The sequence below is a fragment of the Ammodytes marinus genome, assembly GCF_949987685.1.
Source record: "Ammodytes marinus genome assembly, chromosome: 15".
NCBI lineage: Eukaryota > Metazoa > Chordata > Actinopteri > Uranoscopiformes > Ammodytidae > Ammodytes > Ammodytes marinus.
In genome coordinates, this window is record NC_137219.1 from 3,794,995 (window position 1) to 3,820,476 (window position 25,482).

Genomic DNA, 25,482 nt, shown 5'->3' on the forward strand with positions numbered 1-25,482 from the left:
GGGTGATTTGTTTACAATTTTCATGTTAGGAAAATTTGTTTATTCAGTCATAAGAATATACACCTTAGAAAATGTCCACGTTTCTTCTAGACATCAAAAGTTACATAGTGCACCTTTAAAGTAATAAACATTTCAAAGCATTGAATATGTACAAAGATCAATTTTTATAAAACTTGACTTACCGTGCGACATGTCTTCTGCAGTTGCTCTCACGGTCTTGCTTCAAGATCCTTGTCAACTCAAGTCAAGATAACAACTAAAAACTGGATTCTCTGGCTCTGAAACAAACATTACGAGGGCAAAAAGAAAAATATATAAAATGCTTCCTGATTGCAACCTTTCATGCGTAACCGGCAGTCTCGTTGTCAAGGAAGTGAATTCCACAGCACAACCATGGCTGACAACTTGACGCCATGCTACTAGTCCAGTCCGTGCATCTTGCTCATGCTTAACCCCACGCTTGAGTTCCATGAAACAATTCATTCCTTTCCTCACAAGCATATAGGTTACAAACAGACAAGATGCACTTCTTCTTACAAAAAGGTTTGTGCACTTTAAACCAATTTTGTCAGGACACACACACACACACACACACACACACACACACACACACACACACAAGGGTGTTTTGGCCACTTAGGACGAGAGAACCTGTTTGATTTCCTGGAGACTTATCCTAACATACGCAATACTCAATTGTTGTTACTAAAGTAATAACTAGTGGGGATCCTAACTATATATATATTTTTTTTTTAAATTCAGGCCCAACCAAAAACGATATTCTATTGATTGATTGATCTGTTAGGGAACAGACTTGCGTCCTCATATGCAGTAAATTAGATTTCTGTTGACACAATGTGACTACATTTCGTATTTACAATAGCTCAGCATTTCAAGAGCCATATTTGAGATGAAGAGTGAACAAACTGAACCAGTATGGGAATTCCTGTGTTACCTTTTCCTACCAACCTGACCCTATTACGTCTCTGCCCTCTGCACACTGAATCCAGCCTGTGAGGCATCCTGTGATTGTTTTTGGCATTATTGCTAATCAGCTCCTCTGCAGATATTCAACCAAAGCAGGAAAAGCAGTAAATCACAGTGCCATGGCATACAAGATAAAAATGTGAGTCAACGTCCTTGTGCGCATGCTCGTTTACACTGATAACCGACAGGAAAATAAGTTTAAAACTTCTCAGAGAAAAGAAATAAACCCAGAAAGACTTTACTTAAATGTAAAACGTAATAGGCTATTATGTTGTAAAAGTATATTTTTCAAGTAAAAATAAAATAAATGTATCCATACAATTGTGGAATTATAATTGATAGCACATGCATGTATTGTCATGTTAATACTGACAAATACCTAGCAGCAACAGCATTTGAAGGAATTCCCTACACACAACAGCTGAGATTACTGAGGGATTGCACCATCTTTATGTGCTCTCCCTGCTGCCTGCCGCTGTCAAAACGGCCCAAACAAGGCAGTACTACACCGTAAAACGGGGGAAACCATCTCGAAAATGCGGATATATAGCTTTTTTTAATTACTTAATTCGGTCTATAAAATATTTGGTGCCGTCTATAAGTCGGGGTTTGAAAGAGTATTACAATTTGTGTTATATTTTGACAGTATTCTGACAAATAACAATACAACATATTCTGGGCGCCCCTAAATATCAGATGGTTCGGTCCGTTGCTATGCTATCTTGTGTAGACATTCTCCAGGGTGATGGAGAAGATGTAGCTTTTTCGGCCTGAAAATATATAACGTTGTTCGGTTTAAAACGTTCAGTTTGTGGACCGTTTCAACTATTACAATGGCCGGTATAAGGAGAGTTAACGGAAAATTGTCGGGAATCAACCCAGCTGTCAGGTAATGTTAATATCGCATTGTTTTTACGATGAAACTGTCAAGCTAACCGTGGCTAACGTTAGCGCGAGCCTCTGTTCTCTGTTTTTGTCGACTGCCCAACACCATTTTCCGTTAGTTAACGTTAACGGTTCCGTTAATGCTAACGCTAGCAAGGTGTACAGTCAACTCGCAGTATGCACTATGTGGCTAACTTTACGATACACGTTAATGTAGCTGTGCCAAACAGCCATTCTGAGGGAATTCCCTGCAGCTCAGTATTTTTTTATTTTTTTTAATTTTTTTAAATGCCACAACCTAAAGCAGGGACCCAAAATTGTGTTGCATCTGCCGAAAGTGACGGTTATTTTCACTGATATATATATAGTTCATAATTAATCTAAGCCTCAACCCTCATCTGAAACTATGTCACAGTAGTAAGATATTATGGATTTTTGAGAAAGGTGTATTTCGTCGTATTATGAGGCAATCATGAGATGCTTCTATCATGAGGTAGCTATCTATCTATCTTAGCTTTTATAACGGCTGTTTCCAAAGTTGAGAATGAACCTTTTAGCTCAACATTCACCTGAAGTTAATGTTAATTAAAAAAGAAAACATGACTGAACATAACAAATGTATTTCGTTTTTCAGTTGCTGTCGCCTGCGTCAGGTTCAAGCCCTGCTCTGTGAGAATGGCACTGCCTCTCCTGATGCCATCCTGTGCTCTCTCGGTATGTTAAGTTGCATTGTTTTTGTTATCTATTTGGCTTTATCTGACCTAGTTAACTGCACTGCTTGGACTTGACGAAAACTGATTTTTTTTTTAAGGACAGAGGGTGAATAAAACTATGTAATATGGTGATTCCGAATCCGAAAAACAACTATTATTAATGTATTTTAGGCATTGACAGCAGATATAATGAAGGGTGCACAGAGCTGGCAAAATATCTCTTCTACGGACTTTATGGGAGAAATCAGATGCATCTTGAAAATGCCTTTGATGAATTTCCTGAAGAAATGCTGGATGGTGAGTTTTTCAAGTGTTGTGTATGCCTTATTCATGTTTAAATGTCTAGTTTTATTTAATCTGACACATGACTTTCTTGTCATTACAGATGTTATGATTCAAAATACATGATTGAAGAGGTTAATTGTAAATATGCTCAACAATAACATCAGCAGTCATTGGCAATTAAGTTCTTAAGTCCCATGCTCCTTTTAACAATGCAATATAGAAGAAGATGGAATAGATTATATATATTTTTTGGGCATTTTTATGCTTTATTTGATAGTGCAGAGAGACAGAGGTGAAATGGGGCAGAGAGGGGAGTGACATGCAGAGAACGACCGCGGGTGGGAATCGAACCCGGGTCTGCTGCTGGGCCTGGCCCGGGAGGGGGACGCCTTACCAACTGAGCTAAAGGCGCCCCCAAAATACTGTATTCTTTATTCATGTTTTTCTATCTAGTTTAATTTACTCTGACACAACATGACTTGCTTGTCTTTACAGATGTGATCCTGCTGATCAAGTCAGAGTGTGTTCATCTGTACTGCAACCCGCTGAACTACAGTTACCTGCTGCCCTACGTGTCTCACTGGAGGAACCTGCACCTCTACTGCATGACAGAGGCAGAGGTTAGACAGATTGTTACAGTTTAAAGGTGGAGAAATTCTAGAGAATGCCTGTTGTCAAAATCACCTTTTGTCAAAATCATATCTCCTCGCGATCCGCTAGGTGTCCGTAATGTGAATACAATCTGTTGTTAATACACAGCCTCAGCTCTGTAAACGGGAATGCTAGCTGGCAACATGCCCGTTTACAGAGCTTAGGATGTGTATTAACACTGGATTTTTCTTCAGCGAACAAACACAGTAAGTACAGGTAGTGGATCGTGAGGAGATATTCACCGATTTTGATTAAAAAGGGATTTTGACAACAAGAATTCTCCAGAATCGCTGTCTCCATCTTTAATTACAGTATCTGTATGCTTAAGCTACAAGTATGAATCTTTCAGAGTATTGAGGCATGTTGTGTATCCACTTGATTGTTTTTTCAGGAACTTACCTATTAGACAAGCCTGTTTAACTTATACACCTCGTCTACACTGGTTACACATTGGAAGCAACATCAATAACACTGTGTTTTTCCACACACAGTATGAAGATGAGGAAGCAGCAGAAGAATTCAAAATCTCCAGTTTTGTCACGATGGTGCAGGACTGCTATCGTATCGGAGTTCCTTACAGCTCCCAAGGTACATCGTATTATCTCATTTTCATCTCCACAATCATTCAATACATACAAGGCTTTAAATATTATTTAGCTCTTAACACATACAGTTATAAAGTACTTCACACACAAAATATAAGTGAAAAAAAACATTGAAATTGTTATAAAAACACCATACAGATGGTGAACTGTTTCACATATTAGCTAAATGAGATTGCATCTATCATTCCAAGCCAGAACAAAATGTAGTTTAACTAGTTTCACCTTCTTGACATTGTTTACTGCATGACTACACACCAAGAACTAAATCAATTATACCAACTCTACTGTTTGTTTGTTTACTCTACTTTTAGTACACGTCCAGAGTTTTGATGTGTTTATGGTGGAAAAGTGGCCCCTAATCCAAGCTTTTGCCCTGGAAGGCATCGGAGGAGGAAGCTTTTTCACCTTGAAATACAAGGTACAAACCAAACAAATGAATACATACTTTTAAAATATATCTTTAGCGCTAACCGTCCTAAATGTGTTGCTTTATCTTATATTTATGTTCCTATTTTTTCAGCTAATGGACATGAGTGAGAAGCTGTGGCAGATTTACAACAGGCTTGACCCAGTGTCGCTGGATACTCTCCTCACAGAGGTAACAAATTCTTCTTTTTTATCAGCTTTTTTTTTACATTTTCAAGCTTTATTGATAGTACAGAGTTGAAATGGGGAGACAGAGAGAGGGGGGGGGGATGACCTGCAGTAAAGGTCCACGGGTCGGATTCGAACCCGCGACCACTGCAACGAAGGCCGGAGACAATATTGTACACGCTCTATCCACTACGCCACCAGAGCGCCCCATTTATCAGCTATTTATACTTTGATATGAATGTGTTGCATGAAACCAATATTCCTTTGATATCTAGACCCACTTCTAAAATGTGTCCAGAAACGTCCATATCCAGAAATCTATTGTTATTTATTCATTCAACATCGATTAGTCAATTGAAATAATGAAAACGTGTCCTCATTGTCCAAGTTACAGTGTCTCATATATCAGTTAAAATATAATGATTTGGTTCAGATAACCAACTTATTTTAGTCTTTCAGATATTAGAATGTCTGATCAATAGTCATATTAATCTGGTGTATGTTAGTGAACAAACGTGAGCTTTCAGTATGATATGTACTCTAACAGTTGTGTTTTGTATTCTAGGAGTTGGTTTGTTTTGAGAAGCAGTGGACCGGTTTCTTCTCCAGCATGGACCTGGAGAGCCACATCTCTATCCTGGAGCTTTCTGAAGCTCAGGCAGGAGAGGTATGTTCAACTGGTTATCGCCAAAAGTTTCTACAGAAAATAGAGACACAATATCTGGACAGTAGTTTACTGCCTTCCATGCAATGACTACATTGAATAATCAACCAGCCCTAGTTGTGTTTTTTGCCTCTTTTAAAGTTAAAGTTCACCATACGTTTTATTCTTTGGATTAAAACCAACTGTGAAAATACAGGACAGTATGCGAAAGGTGCATGGACAGATGTACAGTATGATCCAAAAAAAATAAAAATAAAATGCAAAATGATTCACAAATTAGTTTAACTTCCTCCATTATCCTACACTTCACTTATAAGTGTTGGGGTATCTTAAGTCAGAATGAAAGAAGCCCAATTGATACTATAGTACACTTTCTCTTCTTTTAAATTGCACATGGAAAGCGGGGAAATTGAGGTTGACCAGATAGGAAGGAGATCAAGTCAAAGATTATTTTCAAATGGCATTTTTCAGTGTCTGGTCTTAGTCGTCAGCTACGTTTGCTTGTGTCCTCATGAAGTGTGTTCTCAACAATCCATAGGCTTTCCATACCTACTACTCTCATGGTCTGATCTCAAGCAACATCACAGATAAAAGGTATTCTGCAAATTTAACAAGGTTTAAATGCTGAAATTATTATTATTCATCTTTAGACTTGTAGTTTATACAAAAAAATGCTTTGACGTAATCAAATATTTTCTTTTCGTTTCAGTAAAAGTCAGCAGCCGTTCGTGTTGTTCGGGAAGCGTTCGTCCGCAGAGGATTTGGAGAATTACTCGTTCAACTTCCCGTCAGAGAGTCACCAGGTCCGCAACACGGGACCTCCAGGGTCTACTGCCAGACACATGGTGAGAAGTCTGGAATAGAAAATATGGAGAAAAAAAAAAGACCTTGTTAACGCTATAACTACTTTCTTTACGAAACAGATCCATATTAATGACTGAGCACCAGCCAAATGTGTTAGTAGAAGTGGAAGATTTGTGACCAAAAAAAGTATCCAGATTGTCTCCAATGCTATTTGAAGCACTGATGGCATTTCCCCACTTTATTTAATGTTTTATACATCACATTGCTAAAGTCAGTACTGGCCTGCAGCACCACCTGGTGAAGTCATTTGGTACTGCCATGAGTTAGTAATGTTTTGAGAAATCATTTTGAATATTTGGTGTTAGAAAACTTGTGATTACTGATCCCGTATCTCCTGTAAAAATGACATTTTAGCAATTTTTCACCAACCTTTGTCTGTGTCATTTGTAAAGAGGGAAAATTACTTAGTATCTTTTTTTTTCTACATTAGATTCTGCAGTGTGTGGCTCCTAAAGGACCACTCGCCTGCTCTCGGACTTATTTCTTCGGGACGACCCACACTCCATACCTTGGTGAGGATTTTACTGTATGACTTTACTGATGTAATATTGATCAGCTGCATATTTGTGAAATTATGAAAGCTTATAAATATATTGTACATTATTGACCTAAGCATCAGAATTCAAGGCTGCTAATTTGTATCAAAGGTAGATAACTTGTTAACACTTGCTGTATTTCACCAACAGGAAATCAAAACACAGAGCAAAGCAAAACCGAAGTCTTGTAAGTGATTTAATTTTGATTCCATATTGACTTTAATTAATATCATTTTAAACGAATGTATGAATTAAAGAGTTTTTTTTTCAGACTTTTATCACAGATTTATTCAGCTGTGGTCCAAGCCGTCCTGTCAGGAATCAAATGCTTCTCCTGCACCTCCAATGCCACCAAGGTAAGAAATAAAAGCACTTAATTTAATTACCATATAAGTTTTATTTTGTACAGGTCCTCATTACGAATGCTTTGTTATTGTAGGCCAAGGATGTAGCAGAGAACACCTTTCTACTGGGTTTGGACTCAATGAATCTGAGCCAGTACCGCAGTGCTCTCAGGTAAAGATTTATTAGAATTGTTTCACTGTCATCCACTCTATGAGACTTTCAACTGACCTTGAAATGAAATGTATGATGTTTGAGTCAGTTGGAGTCAGTTTGAGTCAGTTGGATTCTGTATCTTTTCTCCTCAGGTCCAAATGTGAATTCAACATTCAAGCCGTGAATAAGCAAGGAAGGTGGGTGGTGTTAATTAGTCCTTACTGGTCATTTGAAAACATTCGCATTTTCTAACATAACTCCTTGAAATGTCCATTGTGTTAATTGAAAAATACACACTACATTGACGCTTGTGTATATGTGATTTTCAGGATAATTCCACTAACTGATGAAGAAAGCCGTTACGCAATTAAAACTGTAAGTGAAGCATGTTATTTTGTTTGACCAAAACAAGATTTAGAATTGATTTAATGTAAATATTGTTTATCTTTATCTTATTCTACTTTATTTTATTGTAATTATTGTTCCTATTGCACCGTGGGTCAGAGACAGACGCCATTTTGATCTTTATGTATGACTGTATGATTTAAGAATTGACAATAAAGTTTGACTTGAAAAAACATACAAACTATTTTGTGTAAAAAAAATCCTCAGAAAGGTGTTTTTTTTTGTATTTAATGTAATTCAAATTTTTATTTTTTTTGTCTAAGGCTGCCATGATCGTCCAGGACATCCCAGACCTGCAGTGGGGCTGTGGGGACCTGGGATCTGTAGTCTTCTCTGAATCCTTCTTGGAGTCCAGCATCAACATTCTACAGAAAGGTACAATATTGATTCGGCCTAATTAGGCTGGATTTGCTGATTGATTTCACAAGGGAAATTATATTGACATAATAAACAGGACAAATCCACAGGTCATTGTTAACACATAAAGGCAAACGTCAGAACACAAGTCTAAAGATGGCCAAATTCCTATCTGAAGGGGTATATTTTTCATTATCAGATAAGATAAGATATAACTTTTTTTTACATCCCAAAGGAAATAATTTTGTCAAGTTGCTCCAAAATTACAGGAACAAAAAATAAGTATACCATATAAGTAAAGTACAAAATATACAAAGTGTTGTAAAGTTTTATATTATTTTATTATCATTGAGTGTTGGTTATTCTTTGGTTTTGTTGTATTAAACATTATTTTAAACCAGTCTGTTTCCCTCCTGCAGATGGCAGTGTGTCCTCAGACAGTTGCTTCTCCGTCCTGACTACCACTGTGCCTCGCTATGCCTGCTGGCTGGTATGTCTGGGCCTGAAAATCTATTATAAAGTAATTATCGTAGTGTTTGGGTACATGTTACTAAGTCTAGCATGTGTATGTTTATCAAAGAATAACACATTTTGTTTCCTCCTTAGTTTAAGAAATTTAAAAAAAAATCTGACATTGTTTATTGTCATGTTGTTTTTAGATGGAATCTGATGTCAAGCAATCTGAGCAAGCCCAAAATCTTACCAAGGTAAATTCAGAAGTTTCATGTATTAACTGTAGTGTACAAATAAATGCTTACTGTATGTATGAGCATGTGATCTCATCTCTTAAAATATGTTTTCTTACACAGAAGGAGGAACCAACTTGTTTGGGAACGGCTCTGACTGTAGCAGATGCTGCGTATGTGTTCTCCAGCAGCCCGCTCTCCACACCAGAAGAAGGTGACACTCTCAATATTAACATTTACACTATGTAGCTCATATTCATATACAGTGACTTGAATGAATTAAACTGCATTTTAATCTATCTATTTTATTGATTTACAGTATTTGATTTCTATTTAATTGAAGCACTTATAAGATATGTTTTAGCATATCCTGGCCACTGTTGTTCCTTATGTAACCTCCAAGTTTTATTCTTCTAATCTGAATTTTAGGAAAAATCATTTTCTTCTCTGAGGGACTCCTGTTCATCCATTCCCAATACGGAAGCATCACTCTGTCCAAGGATCACATCAGAACCATCAAGTTCTATGATTCGGTAATTTTGGTTTTACAGTTGCACCATGTGATATGACATGCATTCTTTTTATCTTTTATTCAATCACATTTATTATTTCCTACAAAAAATATGCCTTGTTGTTACTTAGTACATCAATGATAAACATTGGTAAAACACATATTATGAATACATATACAGTTGAAATTCTGGTACAAACTTTTATCCTCTTATTTACTCAAAAACAAACAACAGAACAATACATGACATTCCTCAGTCACCACAATTCAGGTCTAAACATCAATAAATAACCAAACATATTATGAATCATTATGCAGTTGAATTTCTTATACTAACTTGTGTCCTCTTAACTTATTCCAGGACTCCAGTGCTGTGGCGTCGCTGTGTGTGGAATATGAGAGCAGCCTGCTGCCTCACCTCCCCTTCCCTCTGCACAGCTCTGACCAGTGTTTGGTCTTTGCTCTTCAGCCCAGATCCAAGAGCCACAGGTCCTTCTATTCCAAGGTAATGAATACTAATTAGACTTAATTGTCATTGCACATGTCCCAAGTACAGAGCAACAAATAACCAGACATCTAGCAAGTGGCCTTATGACTTTTGAGACTTAAAGGGAGAGTCAGCGATTCTAGTGAAGGCTTGGTGTTAAAATCGCTCTCAGTCAAAATCATTGAATATCTCCTCACGATCCGCTACTTGTCTGTAAGTGTTAATACACAGCCTAGGCGCTGTAAACGAGCATGTTTCTAGCTAAGGTGTGCCCCCTTTGCTTACACACCCATTCACAGAGCCTACGCTGTGTATTAACAGTAGATTTTTTTTTCCAGCACACCCACAGTACAGACAGGTAGCGGATCGTGAAGAGATATTCGCTGATTTTAACAAAAAGTGATTATCAGTATATAATATAATTATATGGGCCATCTTCTTTATTAAAATTCTTATTAAACAAAGAGCCCCATACATGAACCGTTTCCCTCTCCTTTTCAGGTTTTGTCCGTTTGGCAAAACTCTGAATCTGGAATTCCTCTGCAAACGGTTGAGAAAGAACAGCTGACCTGGAACCAGAAAAACATGTAAGAAAACAGTTATATATTGTACAATTTGAGATCAGTTTTGTGTGCATGATGGATCGTGAGTCAGTGGTTTAGATGTTATATATTTTAGTTTTTTAATGCACTGTGCTACCAAGTCAATTTCCTGTGTACTTCTATAGATTTGACGATTCTGTTTCCGGTTCTGATATATAAGGTCTGCATTTAAAGGTTTGACCCCATCTGTGAAATCACATCAAATTTGAATGTCTTTTTCCCTCAGGCACGCAAGACTTCAGAAGCTGCATGACAGTCAGGAGCCGCCAGTGGCCAAACGCAGAGGCAGCCTGAAGACCTCATACTCCCAGCTACCAGAGCAGGACATGTGAGTGGCATTTTAATAGCATTTAATGGATGTGTGTCTTGATACAGTGTTTTCATCATTGGTAAGCATTCACTCTTACAAAGAATTTTCTTTTGAGAGAAAGTATTGAAGGAAATGTAGCTTCAATATTTTTGGCCCAAAATAAACAGTGCACACATGTTTTATTTCCTGCCATTTTGGCGAGACCACATGCAAGGGTAATTTAAAACCTTTTTGGCAGCTTTTGGTCTTAACAAATCGGTCCGCTGGTATAACTAGGCATCCAACTGTTTTAAGCATGTGCACCCGAAATAAACACAGTTTAATAAAATGAACTGATAAAAATAACTCTTTGGGACAATCTTGCATTTTCAGGCTCATTTCTAAATGCTGTTTTCAAGCGGCGATTAAAACGGATGTTGTTTTTTGACGTAAATGTGAAATGCAAAAAATGAAGCAAATATAAGTAATTAGAATTAAGGAAGTGGCTGTGAAGGAAAATCAATAGTCTTAGCTATTGTTGCACGTTGTAAAATTGTGATTTTGTGATTTCTTTACTAATATATGGTCAGTCTTTTTAAATGTTATCTTGTCTTGCCAGTATTTTGTGATCATATAACCCTGTAAAGCGCTTTGAGTGCCTAGAAAAGCGCTATATAAATCCAATCCATTATTATTATTTATTATTTCTGCTCACTAATTGCTACATTGTGGTCCATGGCAGGTTCCTCCAGCACTATGGCTTGAGCAGCATCGGTCAGGAGCCCATTCTGAACGACCACCTGGGGGTGCTGTTCCCCTCTGCAGAGCTCAGGAACCGTGTCAAGAGTCCCACTGACAAGGTGAGTGTATTGACTATGGTGCAGTGGTGCTGATAGATAGATAGATAGATAGATAGATAGATAGATAGATAGATAGATAGATAGATAGATAGATAGATAGGAAAAACATTTGTAGTACTTCCTCCTCTGTCTTTCTAATGCTATTCAAATCTTATTTGTGTTTTTTAATGTGTTAAAGGTCGTCATTACCATCATCACTGGATTGCCGGGAAGCCATAAGAAGAGACTCTGTAACTTCCTGGTCCAGCTGAACAGAGAACGTGGAAGGTGAGAGAGAGATTTCCTCCAACAAGGTGTATTTTGTGTGTGTGTGTGTTTGTGTGTGTGTGTGTGTGTGTGTGTGTGTGTGTCTGTGCGCAAGTGTATTAGATTTTCTGCTTTTTATTATTTTCTTTTACATAATGCTACATATGTTATTTCATATCAAAATAATAATTATGGAAAGAACAACACAAACAAACAAAATGTGATTTTAAGTTATTGTTTTATTCATAAACAGAATGCCCAGCCCACAAGGGACCAACAAGACCCCATTATAAACAAACAAACCAAGATTCAACATGGTTTTATTGTCATATGCACAACAATTACAGAGCAGTCACTGGCAATTAAATTCTTTAGTCTTGGGCTCCTCCAACAGAGCCATATAAGGAAACCAGAATAGACGCTAAACAATACCAATACTAACGGAATAAACCACTCTTTATCCAGGCTTCTTTAACAAAAGAGGCCAACTGATAAACAACCATTCCATCCTGTCATAATATTATGTGTTTATCACATCATTGTCAGGTGGGTGGTGTACAACCCTGACAGCTGTGACAGCTTCTCAGCGAGTCACCTGCAGCAGTATCTGTCCAGCTTCCTGCAGAGCCAGCGCGGCCCTGGAGGGAAACCCCGTCTGCTGCTGCTCTCACCTGGGTAAGAAAAGCCTTCAGATCAGCCTGGTAAAATGTCATCTCTGTATTCATATGCTTTTTTTTTGAGAGAGAGAGAGAGAGAGAGAGAGAGAGGAAAAATTAGTTTTAACCGTTTCTGGTGGATAATTGTATTTTACTTTCTGGGTAAAATGTCATCTTTGTATTCATAATTTTTTTTTAGAGGAAAAATGCGTTTATTCTCATTGATTTGTTTTTTTTTATTTCTTTTACTACTCTGTTATACTTTGAGGTTCTAGTAATATAAAAGTGCATTACAAATACAATTTATTATTATTATTTATATGCGTTTCTGGTGGATAATTGTATTTTACTTTCTTAATTTATTCAAACAGCAGTATTTTGTGCTTTTTAAGGAACTTAAAAAATACAAAGAATTGTTTACAGACACAATTGTGATAATATGGGATGACGGTGACAAGAAGAATTTCTATTATATAAGAAAAGCCTTCAGATCAGCCTGATAGCAGCCGCGAACTGAGGAAGTCAACACTCAAATATCAAATCAAATAGAGCAGAGCGGAGCTAAATAGAAGTTTTAATTATTAATTATTTACAGTATGTCGAGGAATTCAAATCTAACAACAACAACAGTAGATTGTTTTGAAGCAATTAGAAAATGAGAAGACTGGGTTAATGTACTGCTGTTTCGATAATAATAATACATTTTATTTGTATTGCACTTTATATTACTAGAATCTCAAAGTGCTAGTGCGATGACCATTCATTGTTATTTGTGCTTTCTTGTCCAGATACACAGATGTAGTGGATGTGGTGCAGGCTGTGCTGTTACACCCTGATCCAGTGGTCCAGGCGTGTTTCACCATCGGCTCTGTCACGGCCTGTGTGGATCCCCTCGCCTCCTGCATAGAGCACAGGTCAAACGTCTTTCTTCAGCATGAAAACGGAAAAAAAACTAAATCAAATCAAATCAAATCAGTTTTAGTTGTATAGCCCAATATCACAAATAGACATTTGATGTGTATTGACACCAGATTTTTACAGTACAGAGAGCAGATTGTGAGGAGATATTCACTGACAAGTGATTTTGACAAACAAGATTTCTCCAGAATCATTGACTTCACCTTTAACCAAAGAAAACAACAATGTCTATATAGACCAAATAAACAAATACGTCACTGTGCATTTTCAAGGGTTCATACTTTGTCCCTGAAAAAGAATATTCCCCATGAAATAGATTTTCACCAAAAGCTTCCATTTTGTTATTTGCACAGTTAGCTGTTTACATCGTCATTCACCTCCATTATAAGAAAATCCAAAGGCATGCAACAAAGCTGAGATAGATAGCTTTGAAATTCAGACATATTCTGCAAAGTTGAAGAGGGGGTGAATAAGCTGAAACGATGACAGGCAGCGACGGATGTTAATAAATTATTAAAGCTCTGGAACTTTCCATGATGAGGTTACCTGACACTTTTAGCTATTAAAACTCAAGGCTGGTTCCCTTCTACACGGAGAGGATCAGTCCCTCATTTAATCTCACTCTCCTTTTGTTACAGGCTTTAGACGTAGCTTACAGCACTTCTCACTATTGCAGACGGACTGAGCTGCTCCACACAATATGACATACCACTCCGGTTAATAGGATGTTTTCCACTGCCCGGTCTGGCCAGTAACACTTACAAACAGATCAGGCAGTCGAGAGGCTCCACATTTTAAACATGTTTTCAAAACCCACTGCCCCTGTCTTTTTTTACCAGGAACTTTAAAGGTGCAGTCAGTGATTCTGGAGAACGCTTGTTGTTGTCAAAACCAGTGAATATCTCCTCACAATCTGCTTACCTGTCCATACTGTGTGTTGTTGAAAAGGTATCTGGTGTGGGGGCGCCCTTAGCTCAGTTGGTAAGGCCCCCCATGGGCCCCCATGGGCCTCGGCCAGCAGCGGACCCGGGTTTGATTCCAGCCCGCGGTTGTTCTCTGCATGTCACTCCCCTCTCTGCCCCATTTCAACTCTGTCTCTACACTATCAATAAAGCATAAAAATGCCCAAAATTTAAAAAAAGAATTAAAATTATCTGGTGTTAATACTCAGCCTAGGCTCTGTAAACTGGTATGTAAAGGAAGGGGGCTCATCGTAGCTAGCGAAAAGCCAGTTTACACATCTAAGTCAGCGTATAAACACTGGATTTTTTACGGACAGAAAGCAGGTTGTGAGGAAATATTCACTGAATTTGACAAAGTGATTTTGACAACAAGCTTTGTCCAGAATCGCTGACATGGAAGTATAATAACCTGATCTCAACAGTTACATTCATAAAAACATTATATTAAGAAAACTCCCACAGTACTTTACACTAGATTCTTGTCTAGTCTAGTCTAACTCGGCTTTAATTATAATTCTTAAATCTTTCCTGGATCCTGCGCTATAATCATGTTGTGCTGACCGTCCACTCAAACTCTTGACTGACAAGCCCCACTATTCTCAGCGGTGGAAAGATTTCTAACAAGTGGTTCAAATAGCAATGTTGTTAGCGCCGACTTTTCCATTCAAAAGCATCTTCAACAAGCTCTCCCTCTCCCTCTCTCTCACTATCTGTTGCACATAGATTTTGTGGGGCATTCTGCGGACCCCCGACTATGGCGCTAATTGGGTGTGGTTAGCCCAGCTTAGACCTGACCTGCCCGTCAACCCCCCTCAGCATAGCCCCTCTAATCCCCATGGGTCTACATGCGCGACCAGCACACACACACACACACACACACACACACACACACACACACACACACACTACTCAGCGAAAACTCATCAGTCACTCATGATCTATTTCTTGTGATGGATGGAGACAGTTCATTACATCAGGACAGGCAAGATGAATGCCTTTCAAATAGCTGATCCCGAAGGCTCTCTAAGTAGGGACTGTCTGTCGGTGGCTAGAGGGAGGGCGACTTGGCTCACAATACAGTTATTTAGAAAGTGGTGTGTAATTCTGATCGATTTGGAACCCCCCCCCCCCCGGATAAATTATGTTAAGATCAAATGAGATTACACAAAAGCTTTTTACATTGGTCAGTTGCCAGTCACAGTCATGATGTCATGCAATGAAAAATCGCCCTCGCAATAGATAACTGCATCGCTAGCCAAGAGTCATAACATAGAATTAGCTGCACAACTTTGGCACAAACCCATAAGTAGAGTTATTGTTAGTGATTATATTGTGTTATTTGTGCAAGACATGGGTGAAATAAAGAGGACTGTTAAGTTAATACATTCAAATCTAGCTCTTAAATGTGTGTCACTCAGGTACAAATCCCCTATTATCAGCATATTCCATCCACAGTGTGGCAATGACCATTTCAGTCGAACTTAATTGGAATTGACTGATGGCTAGTAAGTTATTCCTCATCCTATACTGAAGTACAGTATGCTGTTTAACTTCTGTCTCTTGTCTGGGTCTTTAGGTTTGCTTTCCCTAAGCTGTTGGAGCAGTGCAGTCAAGGTAAGTCCTATCCATTCTACCTTCTATTTTCCAAACAATAAAATACACAGAGGATAAACTTTTTTCCATGGAATACCAAATTACTATTCATATATAGATTATTTTCAGGAATGTAATGCTCTTTTTTTGGAAGCATTAACATTGCCTTTCCCAAGCATACGTAAGGCTTCCAAGTTGTGCAATAAAGGGCCAAGAAATATATGATTTTGCATGAAAAAATTATAGTAATATATTCTCTCAGTAGAGTAACACTTAAAATTCAGAGATCCAACACAAACTTCCAGTGAATCAAGTCCTTCCAATCCTATTGGAATAGAATTACAATAACTAAAGGAATAAAAATGTAATGTTAAATTCCTCACAAATTCATTTTACAGGTAAAATACAGCTGCAGGAATGAGTAATCCCAGTATCTCAAATCTATAGTGTATGAAATGTTTTTTGCAGTGGCTACACAGATATACATTTTTATGGAAGTGAACCACTTTTCACTAAAATGTATATATACATGTATGACATGTATATTTTTTACTGGAGTGGCTGGCTACAAAGATATGTATTTTTATGGAAGCAAACCACTTTTCCCTGTAATTCAAAATATTCATTTTTTCTCCGTCCCTCCCGTTTGATGTCTCAGGTATTGTGAGTACAGTGGTGCTCACGGGGCTGTCAGCCGAGCAGAAGCAGCCTCTCATGCAGCATGTTACGCAGCTGGTTCGCTCTGCCAACCCCACCGCAGCCTTCATACTGGCAGAGAGGGGAGCTGTCACCAGGTACAGGCGCCCACACTATGTGATCAATGCAACAAACACTCACTCTAACGGCTTTCATGTATGGATAACGTTTTCACTCTGAGCAGCTGCTATTTTAGTCTATGTCTGGATAAGTTGGGTCAGAGAGTTTGATTTAAAACAGAAAGGGAAGTTTATTTATATAGCATGAATAAGACACAAGGCAATTCAAAGTGATTTACTGGGGCATTAAAATACATCAAGATTAGACATAAGGAAATATTTCTTTTTGTAATCAAAAGCTCATTATGTTTAAAGGCAATTTTCTGAAAAAGTTGTGTGTTTTTTTTTTGTTATATTTACATAAATGTATACACATATTTGTACAAGTGTGACCTATTCATCCATTTTTCTTCTTCTTCTTTTTGTTTCAGGAATGAAGATGTGAATCTGATCTTTTCTGACAGCAGCTTCAATGAGCCCCAGATGCTGCGAGCGCGTTACATTCTCTACCCTGGATGGTAAAGCCCTATTCCATTCCACTCTCACGGTTTTGGTCACAGCACTGTTTTGAGGTCACACCTATGTGCAACAGTAAAGGCTGGAGCCTGTTGCATCTTATATGCTGATTTTAACTTGAGACTCTGAATCGCAAGACATTTTCCAACGTGACCCGATAAATAACCGACACATGAGAAGCAGAATGTTAATACTTATTACCTGTTAAATAGAGCGATTTTTTTATTATTGATCCAAACCACGGAAACTACAAAAAATAAGGGTTGAGTTGGGATGAACTAGAAACACTTTCCAAGAGATTTTAAATTACCATTTTTATTTAAAACTTCTATCATTTTGGCTCTAGTGATTCTCCTTCTGCACTGGAAAAAACTGAGGGGGGACACCTAAAATGTATCTAAGCCGTTAAAAAAACCCTTCTCTACTGGTTGTGACCCTGTGTGCCTCCGTTGTCCACACTCGAACCCCTTTACCCGCCGCCTCTTGCCTCAGCGTTCCTCTCTGCGGCCTTGTGGTTTTAATTGCCACCGGTCCACAGTGCATTGCAGTGGTGGAGCTATCGGCTGCTGATTTGTGTTAAGCCTCTCGGGGCGTCTTGTGTTCTATCACAGCTGCCTGCTGCTGGCCGCACAGTAACAAGCTGTTGTCCGGCCAGTTGCCATGTACACAGAGAGAGAGAGGGGGTCTCTCTCTATCCTTCCCTCTGGACCGGCTCCAGGCAAGCCTTCATGCCACAGTGGTCAGCCTAATATGAACCTCTTGCTAAAACCCTCCTGTCAGATCATGCACTGAGTGGGTAGAATATATGTGGCCAGAGTCTGCAGCCCTGTTCATTTTCTCAACTTCAAACTTATTAGAGATGCTTTTTCAGGGTAACTGTGGGGTCGTAGAATAATTAAAAAAGCATTGACTTTAATATTTTCAAAATAAGGGATTAAAAGTATTGAATTTCACTGTAAAGTATTGAACGTCCTTTATAAGGTCTTTATAAGGTTTTTTTTCAATGCCCTTTTAAATAGTTGGAGAGCGGTCGCTATGTGACATCTAAATGCTTTTTGATTTTGTAAGAGTATACACACACTTCACAAAGCTATTGTTACAGTTTGTCGATGTGAGTATACTGATGTGAGTTTATGATAACTTCTAACTACTGTTGCCAGTATGGCCTTGATGTTGGCATTGCATTTCATTTGAGGTGGGATTAAAATTGTATTAAAAAGTATTTGTAGCTTGGATATCCCTGGCCTGGGGGAACCCTGTTTTTACATGTCCTCAACTTTTTGACCAAGACACAAATCTCCTGCTGTCGAGAGAGTATCCACATCTAAAGATTCATCATCCACTTCCACACTCACACACACACACACACACTGGCCTCTCTCCTGTAGGCAGCTGGTAGTAAACAACTTTTGGTGCCAAAGAAGAAATGTAGCGCAAACATTTGGCTTGTTACAGACTTAACTTTCCTCACCGTGTGTGCGTGTGCGTGTGTGTGTGTGCGTGTGTGTGTGTGTGTGTGTGTGTGTTTTTCAGGTGCAAAGGGCGATTCTGCTCCGGCTCTGGGTCGGTGGTCCTCACTCAGCAGAGCGTGGCTTTCAACCGGCCCCTCGAGAGGCCTCTATTTGTCACCCGCTGCAAAGGTGAGATGGAAAGAATACACACACAGTACACACACAGTACAGACACACAGTACACACAGAGACATACAAGCACACACAAACTCCTACTCTCACACTCACTCTGACACGCACACACACACCTACACACACACACACACTCTCTCACACACAAACTCCTACACTCACACTCACACACACACACAGAGACACACACACGCACACACTCTCAACCACACTCACACACATACGCTCACTCACTCACTCACACACACACACTCCTACACTCACATACGCACACTCACTCTCGCACGCAAACACACACCTACACACACACACTCACACACACACACACACACGTGACAGAAGCTCCAGATACGAGTTGGCAGGGTTTACAGGTTCATTACACGGGCTGCCTTTCTCTCCAAATATGGAGACAACTGAGGTCTCAGAGTAATTGTCTAAGCCTGCTGTGAAATAATCTGTATTCCCAGAAGATGTGCACTCGCCAACTTTTACTTTCTAGGAAATTGATAATTAGAACTAATGTATTTATAGTTTGTTTCGCACTACTAACCGTTAATACTTTGCTTATGGGGCGCTCCGGTGGTGTAGTGGATAGAGCGCGTACCATATTGGCTCCGGCCTTCGTTGCAGTGGTCGCGGGTTCATATCCGACCCGTTGACCTTTACTGCAGGTCATCCCCCCTCTCTCTCTCTCTCTCTCTCTCTCTCTCTCTCTCTCTCTCTCTCTCTCTCTCTCTCTCTCTCTCTCTCTCTCTCTCTCTCTCTCTCTCTCTCTCTCTCTCTGTCTCCCCATTTCAAATCTAATAAAGCTTGAAAATACCAAAAAATAATCTTAAATAAAAATACTTTGCTTATTTTTTCTGCAGCATTCAAGTCATCACTGCGGTCAAGCCCCTTCCAGGGAAATGTGTACAATGTTTGGGGAAAAGTCCGGTTTTCTGGTATGGTAACATATATTTTCATTTCATTTTTGAATTATCAAAATACACTACGACTTTTGCTAACTTTTTTGAGATTTTTTCAGATTAGATTTGGAATTCCAGAGAACTTGCTTTGACTAAACAAATGTGACTTCTTTTCCTTAAATAAATAAATATTTAACCTGCATTTGCATTTCCCAGTTTTTGGGAATTATTAAAGAGAAATGGCTGCCATCAAGGGCAGTCGAGAAGCTCCCGGACGGTAGGACTTATTGCTCGGTTGTTGTTGCTATGGTGTCTGGTGTTTTAGATTTCAGCTCATAGTCCACTCATAGGTTTGGTTTTTTTCCTCCACATTAGTTTTCTCACTCTTTTGTTCATTTGAAACCCCGTGTTAGAGTTGTTGCATGGGACGACAGAGGAGAGGTGCCTGTGAGGAGGTGTGGAGGTGTGCAGATATGTGTAGAGAGTTTGGACTATTACAGTAGTATGGAACGAGTGTGAGATTGAACCGTATGATCCTTATCCTAATTCTCATACTTCCTTAGTGTCCAGTGTGTGTCTCATTCACTGTCTCTAGTTACAGGTAGTGTATCATTAACATCACTTAATATTACTTTATTTAAATTTTTTTGCAGTCAGGTGCAGTCAGTGATACTGGAGAACGCTTGTTGTCAATTTTTTGTTGTCAAAATCAGTGAATATCTCCTCATGATCCGCTACATGTACGTACTCTTTTACTGCTGAAAATACATCCAGTGTTAATACACAGCCTAGGCTCTGTAAACGGGCATGTTGCTATGGTGTAAATAGTGGATCATGAGGAGATATTCACTGATTTTGACAAAAAAGGGGATTTTGACAGCAAGCATTCTCCAGAATCGCTGTCTCCGACATTAACTATTGCAGTTTCAACACATACTTTAAATTGAGTACGGACATATTTAACATATCTTGGTTTTTTTTACCACACACGTGACTTCTATGAGTTCATTTTTGGAGCAGAGAGAGAGGGTTGTATAGATTGTAAAAACATTAACACCCCACCAACACCACCATGCTGTTACCATATAAAGCTGCCGTAGCACTTGTTACAAAAGGTGTGAACTGAGAGCTGGTGTGTGTGTGTGTGTGACTTGGATTTGTGAACAACATCTTTCTGTGGAACCTGTAGACTCTGAACAGCTGATGGAGGTGAGCTACAACACAGTGAGCGGGACCCTGAGTGTTGCTCCAGATCAGAGCCTTGACCCCCTGAGCCCGCCCTGCCCCGGAGAGAGCAGCCCCTCCTGCTTCCTGCTCTTTGATGGTGTGGGGCTCACTGAGGACGCACTGAAGGACTGGCTCAGGCTCTGCACCAAGCAGGTAACCAAGCAGAAATATATCGCCATTTTATTTTAAGTGACTACGAGGAACTTTTAAATATTTTTTCTCTCATGATCATAATTGACATGTAACAGCAAACAAGATCATCAGTGCAAAGAATGTTGTTTGTATATTGTTTTTCTTTATGCCTTTGTGATGTGTACGCTCACCCAGGAACAACAGCTGGCGTAGTAGAAACACTACCGCGTAGCCGCTTGAAGTACAAAGCTTAAATGGCGCCATTTAATTTAAATGTGGAGTCAGCGATCCTGGAGAATGCCTGTTGTAAAAATCGCTTTGATATTCACGAAGAAATTGTGATTTTGACAACAATCCAGACTCACTGACTCCCATCTTTTAAATCCAATATACAATAAGAATCAAGTTGATCTCATATCATGTGTGGCATATGTCAGGTACTTCTACAAGGAAATAAACTACTCTGTAAATATTAAACTGTTTTTTCTGTTTGGTGTTTACAGAAAGAAGAGCTGAAGCCTAAGAAAACAAAGAATATTCTTTCACCACAAGAAATCCGGAGCATACACGTGAGTGTGTTTTTATATTCTTGATTATATAATTTTATATTTACTGGTGGTAGAATTGTATGTGGACAGAACTGAGGATTGTTGTGTACGAGGACCAATGTTTTTGAGATAGCACCTGCTTTGAAACTTAGTTAAATTTCTAGCATCCATCATTGCATACATGCATGTACTTCCCTGCTGATGGTTTCATGCTAGGTGGCTATAGGATATTTAGCAGTTAACCCTAAGCTAGCAAAAGATGAAGAGAAACACCTCTAGCTCAAGTTGCTTTGCAAATGTGAAGAATAAAATGTATCAAATTAATTCAAACTTAACTATTTGATTACAAGAATACTCCACAGACCACCGTAATTTGCATTGAGTCAATAAATGCCACATGTTTGATTTTAGATGTACAGAAAGCCTGACCAGTCATTTGCCAACCTTACCTTAATGTTTTTAGTTTGAATGGGTTTTTGGGAAAGGTTTTCCTTATCTTCTTACAGAGCTCGGTCTGGGATGGGATATGTTATTGATGTGAATCTTTTCAGTCAATATCTTTGTCTAAACCTGCTGTTATATCTCTGTTTAGTTGACCAGGCACTTGGACCCGCTACCACAAGGCTACTTCTACAACGGTCATCTATATGTCGACATCTTTGGAGAGAAAAGGAGCTTCCATCCAAGTATCCTTTTCATGGTGGTAACTGTCTGTTGTAGAGCCTTAGCTACACTGAATCTGCCATCTGTATTTCAAACACTAAAAGTAGCAAACCGGTACACTTAAATCAGCTGCTGAGAAAAGGATCTAGTTGGCATTCAGTAGACATGAGTCAGTCCAGGTAATTTGATTCCAAATCTAATTTGTTGAATTTACAAAAAAAATAAAATAGCAACAGATATTTTGGTCTGCTTAAGATAAGATAAACTTTAATAATGTACCGAAGGAAATTTGTCTCGGGCAAAAAGTGTTGGCAAACAATACAATAAATTAAACGTCAATACGAGGCATAACGACAGACAGTTTATTACAACACGTAACGGTACATGACCTGCAGGACAACCAACAGACTTTGGGACAGGAAATAAAGTTAGAATCATCCACTGGGTTGAGCGGAGATTGCACAGGCCCTGATGTAGCATCTGTATTGTCTAGTGTGTGTATTGTGTTGCTATTTCCCCCATGCATATGGAGAGATATTTTATTTTTATTTTTATTTTTTAAGATTTTGGGCATTTTCAAGCTTTATTAGACAGTACAGAGTTGAAATGGGGAGACAGAGAGAGATAGAGAGGGGGGATGACCTGCAGTAAAGGTCCACGGGTCAGGTTCGAACCCGCGACCACTGCAACGAATGCCGGAGCCGATATGGTACGCGCTCAATACCACCACTAAGAGATTTTTTTTAAGAGTAACTGAGTTCAACAGTGTCCTTATTATCAAAGAGCTGAGGCTGCAAAGAAACACATTGAATCACTGAGGTTACAAACCTTTTCCCTTAACACACTCCTCTTACCACAGACATGGACGAGTTCATTCAGGATTACATCACTGAAGCCAACAAAGAGATCGAGCTCTTCAACCGCCAGCTGGAGCTGCAGAGACAGCCGGACCTGTTCGACCCCTGATAGCATCTGTGTGTATGTCCACTACCTCCATCCGTCTTCTTTTAACTCTAAGGGGAACCACTGTGGGAGGGATCGGGGAGGGTTAGAATATGTACCCAACACTCCACTAGAATGGTCACTCCACATGCTTCTGCAGAAAAATGCCATTAGTTAGCTAAGTACTACTGTATGTCACTTTTTTTTTAACCTCATTTGGTGGCATAAAGGTGCACTATGCTGTACCTAGTGCAATAGGTAGCTTTATAACTTCAAACAGTGTTCCAGGGGTCCAATTATCCATATCGTTTTTTTTATTTAGTTGTGAAAATATACCTTTAGATAATTTTCACTTCTCTGACTCAACCACATTTACATAGTGCACCTTATAAAAAGGTTGCATGCAGGTGAGCTATTAATTTATGAGCCATGGAAAGCCATTTTATGTCATGGCTGTTTGCCTCACTTCCTACTGCAACACCAGTAACCAGACAGTTAACACGTTGGCGAGCTGGCTATCATATTCATCAGATGAAGGGCAGATGGATGTGGTCACTTCTGTCCATTCAAATTAAAGTTTGTTGTCAAGAGATTGAGTTTTGCTCACACAAACTTCAGACACAATCTGAAACATAACGCAACACAAGATCTTTAAACCTTTTGCCATTACGCCACTAAGCCTGGCGAGCTGAGGAAGACTTTCACAATTGAGGGGAAATTCCGAGCGCACACTCCCCACAGCTTGTGCGTTTCTGTTTATCACAGTTGGCAAATTAATGCCTCTATTTCTGTCCAGGCATGGGTAGCCGTGTGATTCTAGTGGACTCCCTAGTGGGGTTTCTCAAGAATCGCTCCTCCTCTGTTGTCACCCAATCCGCGGCCCACCTGTTATCTTGTCTGCGTGCCACACCGCAGCGCAGGCAGCCAGCGCTTGGCCCCAGCGCTGTAAACATTGGACAGGCTGTTGGCTGCAGACAATTGATGAATGATGCCATTAATCACATAGCTAAACGCCGTCCCCGTTGCTTTATTTTAAGACTCTTAAAGTGAATCTAATGAAAGCGCAATAAAGCAGACTTAACGTTGTCGCAGCAAAGTGTCCTAGTTATAAACAGCTCAGGCTGTCAAGAAACACATTGAGTCAACGAGGTTACACTTAGAACTTCTTCCTAGAACCCTGTTCTGTTTATTTGAACGCTGCTCGCTACCTTTGAGAAAACAGATAAGACATAGAAGAATAAGCTAAGCTTCACTGCAGCCATGTGTGGGTCACACATTTCACCATTTTGGTCCGAACTTGCATTTTTTTTTTTTTACATTTGTTATTTGTGTGAACATTCCTATTTTTCCTTTTTAATCTTTTGTGTCACAGATTTTGGGAAGGGTTAAAGGGAAAATTGAAAACTCTGTTATGGGTTGGGTTGGTTAGGTTTGGGTCAACATGAGTAGAGCCTTCAGTGAACGGTATAAGGCTTTGTATTAGAGAGGTGTAATGTGTTAGCAGAGAATCAGACTTTACGTCCTGTTGAAAATAGTTGTTCTGCCACTGTTGGCTCTGCGATGGTGTGTCACAATAATGTTCTATGCATGTCTTCCTAACATTAGGGTTCCTACACACCTTTTCAATTCCATAACTTGGAAGAATATCGGTTTGATACGCTGCCAGTTAATTCCAAGAGAAACGTACAGCTGCATTTTGGGTAGAAAAAGACCCACTAACATTCTAAATTGTAATATCCATTCTAACCAAAGATTTTCAAAGTAAAAGCGTGTTAATAAGTGGAATTTAGAAGTTGAAAACGTGTAGGAACCCTTGTACCGTCTCTGGAGATTTGAATGGCTTCCGTTCAATATGGGGTCAGCAGTGTAACATACAGACTCATTAACAGTCGAAAGGTCAAGGGGCACTAGATTGGTCTTAATTGATATGTCAAGGAATATTTAAATGCACATATAACTGTGCACCTACTGCTGCTAATCCAATGAAACCTTAGCCTTTGTACACTGTACCAAAAAGAAATTGCCTTTACTCAATAACAAGTAGTCTATTAAGATTTTACCATGTAAGAGAGGAAGGGTGTTTATGCTAAGAGCATATTTAAGTGGCGGGGGGTTTGCTTCCTAGCGAGCTGAACACTCATTCACTGTTGTTAAATTATTTTCAAACTGGTATTCTTAGCTGAGTGGTGACCTCAGTGTATTTTGGGATTGCCCAATTACAATGCCGGCTATGTCATTTCTTACATGTCGGTCTGTCGGCGCTGTCGACAGCCAGTAAAACTTAAAAGAATCAATAA

The 25,482-nt window shown here is 39.2% G+C and overlaps 1 protein-coding gene across 1 annotated transcript; it reads left to right on the top strand.

Moving 5' to 3' along the window:
• Positions 1-1,743: 1,743 nt before the first annotated feature.
• dnaaf9 (dynein axonemal assembly factor 9) lies at positions 1,744-23,241 on the top strand. Its single transcript, XM_080041910.1, has 37 exons — positions 1,744-1,876; positions 2,507-2,586; positions 2,757-2,882; positions 3,366-3,490; positions 4,013-4,109; positions 4,438-4,544; positions 4,647-4,724; positions 5,286-5,387; positions 5,923-5,978; positions 6,094-6,229; positions 6,679-6,760; positions 6,935-6,971; positions 7,056-7,140; positions 7,224-7,300; positions 7,435-7,479; positions 7,612-7,657; positions 7,951-8,062; positions 8,464-8,534; positions 8,704-8,751; positions 8,854-8,944; positions 9,160-9,263; positions 9,603-9,746; positions 10,230-10,315; positions 10,557-10,658; positions 11,362-11,479; positions 11,658-11,746; positions 12,272-12,400; positions 13,170-13,295; positions 15,838-15,875; positions 16,513-16,648; positions 17,041-17,127; positions 18,659-18,765; positions 19,635-19,709; positions 20,863-21,053; positions 21,536-21,601; positions 22,173-22,266; positions 23,103-23,241. Exons 1-37 carry the CDS (start codon positions 1,821-1,823, stop codon positions 23,207-23,209), a joined length of 3,456 nt encoding a protein of 1,151 aa, XP_079898036.1. The 5' UTR covers positions 1,744-1,820; the 3' UTR covers positions 23,210-23,241.
• The last annotated feature ends 2,241 nt before the right edge of the window (positions 23,242-25,482 follow it).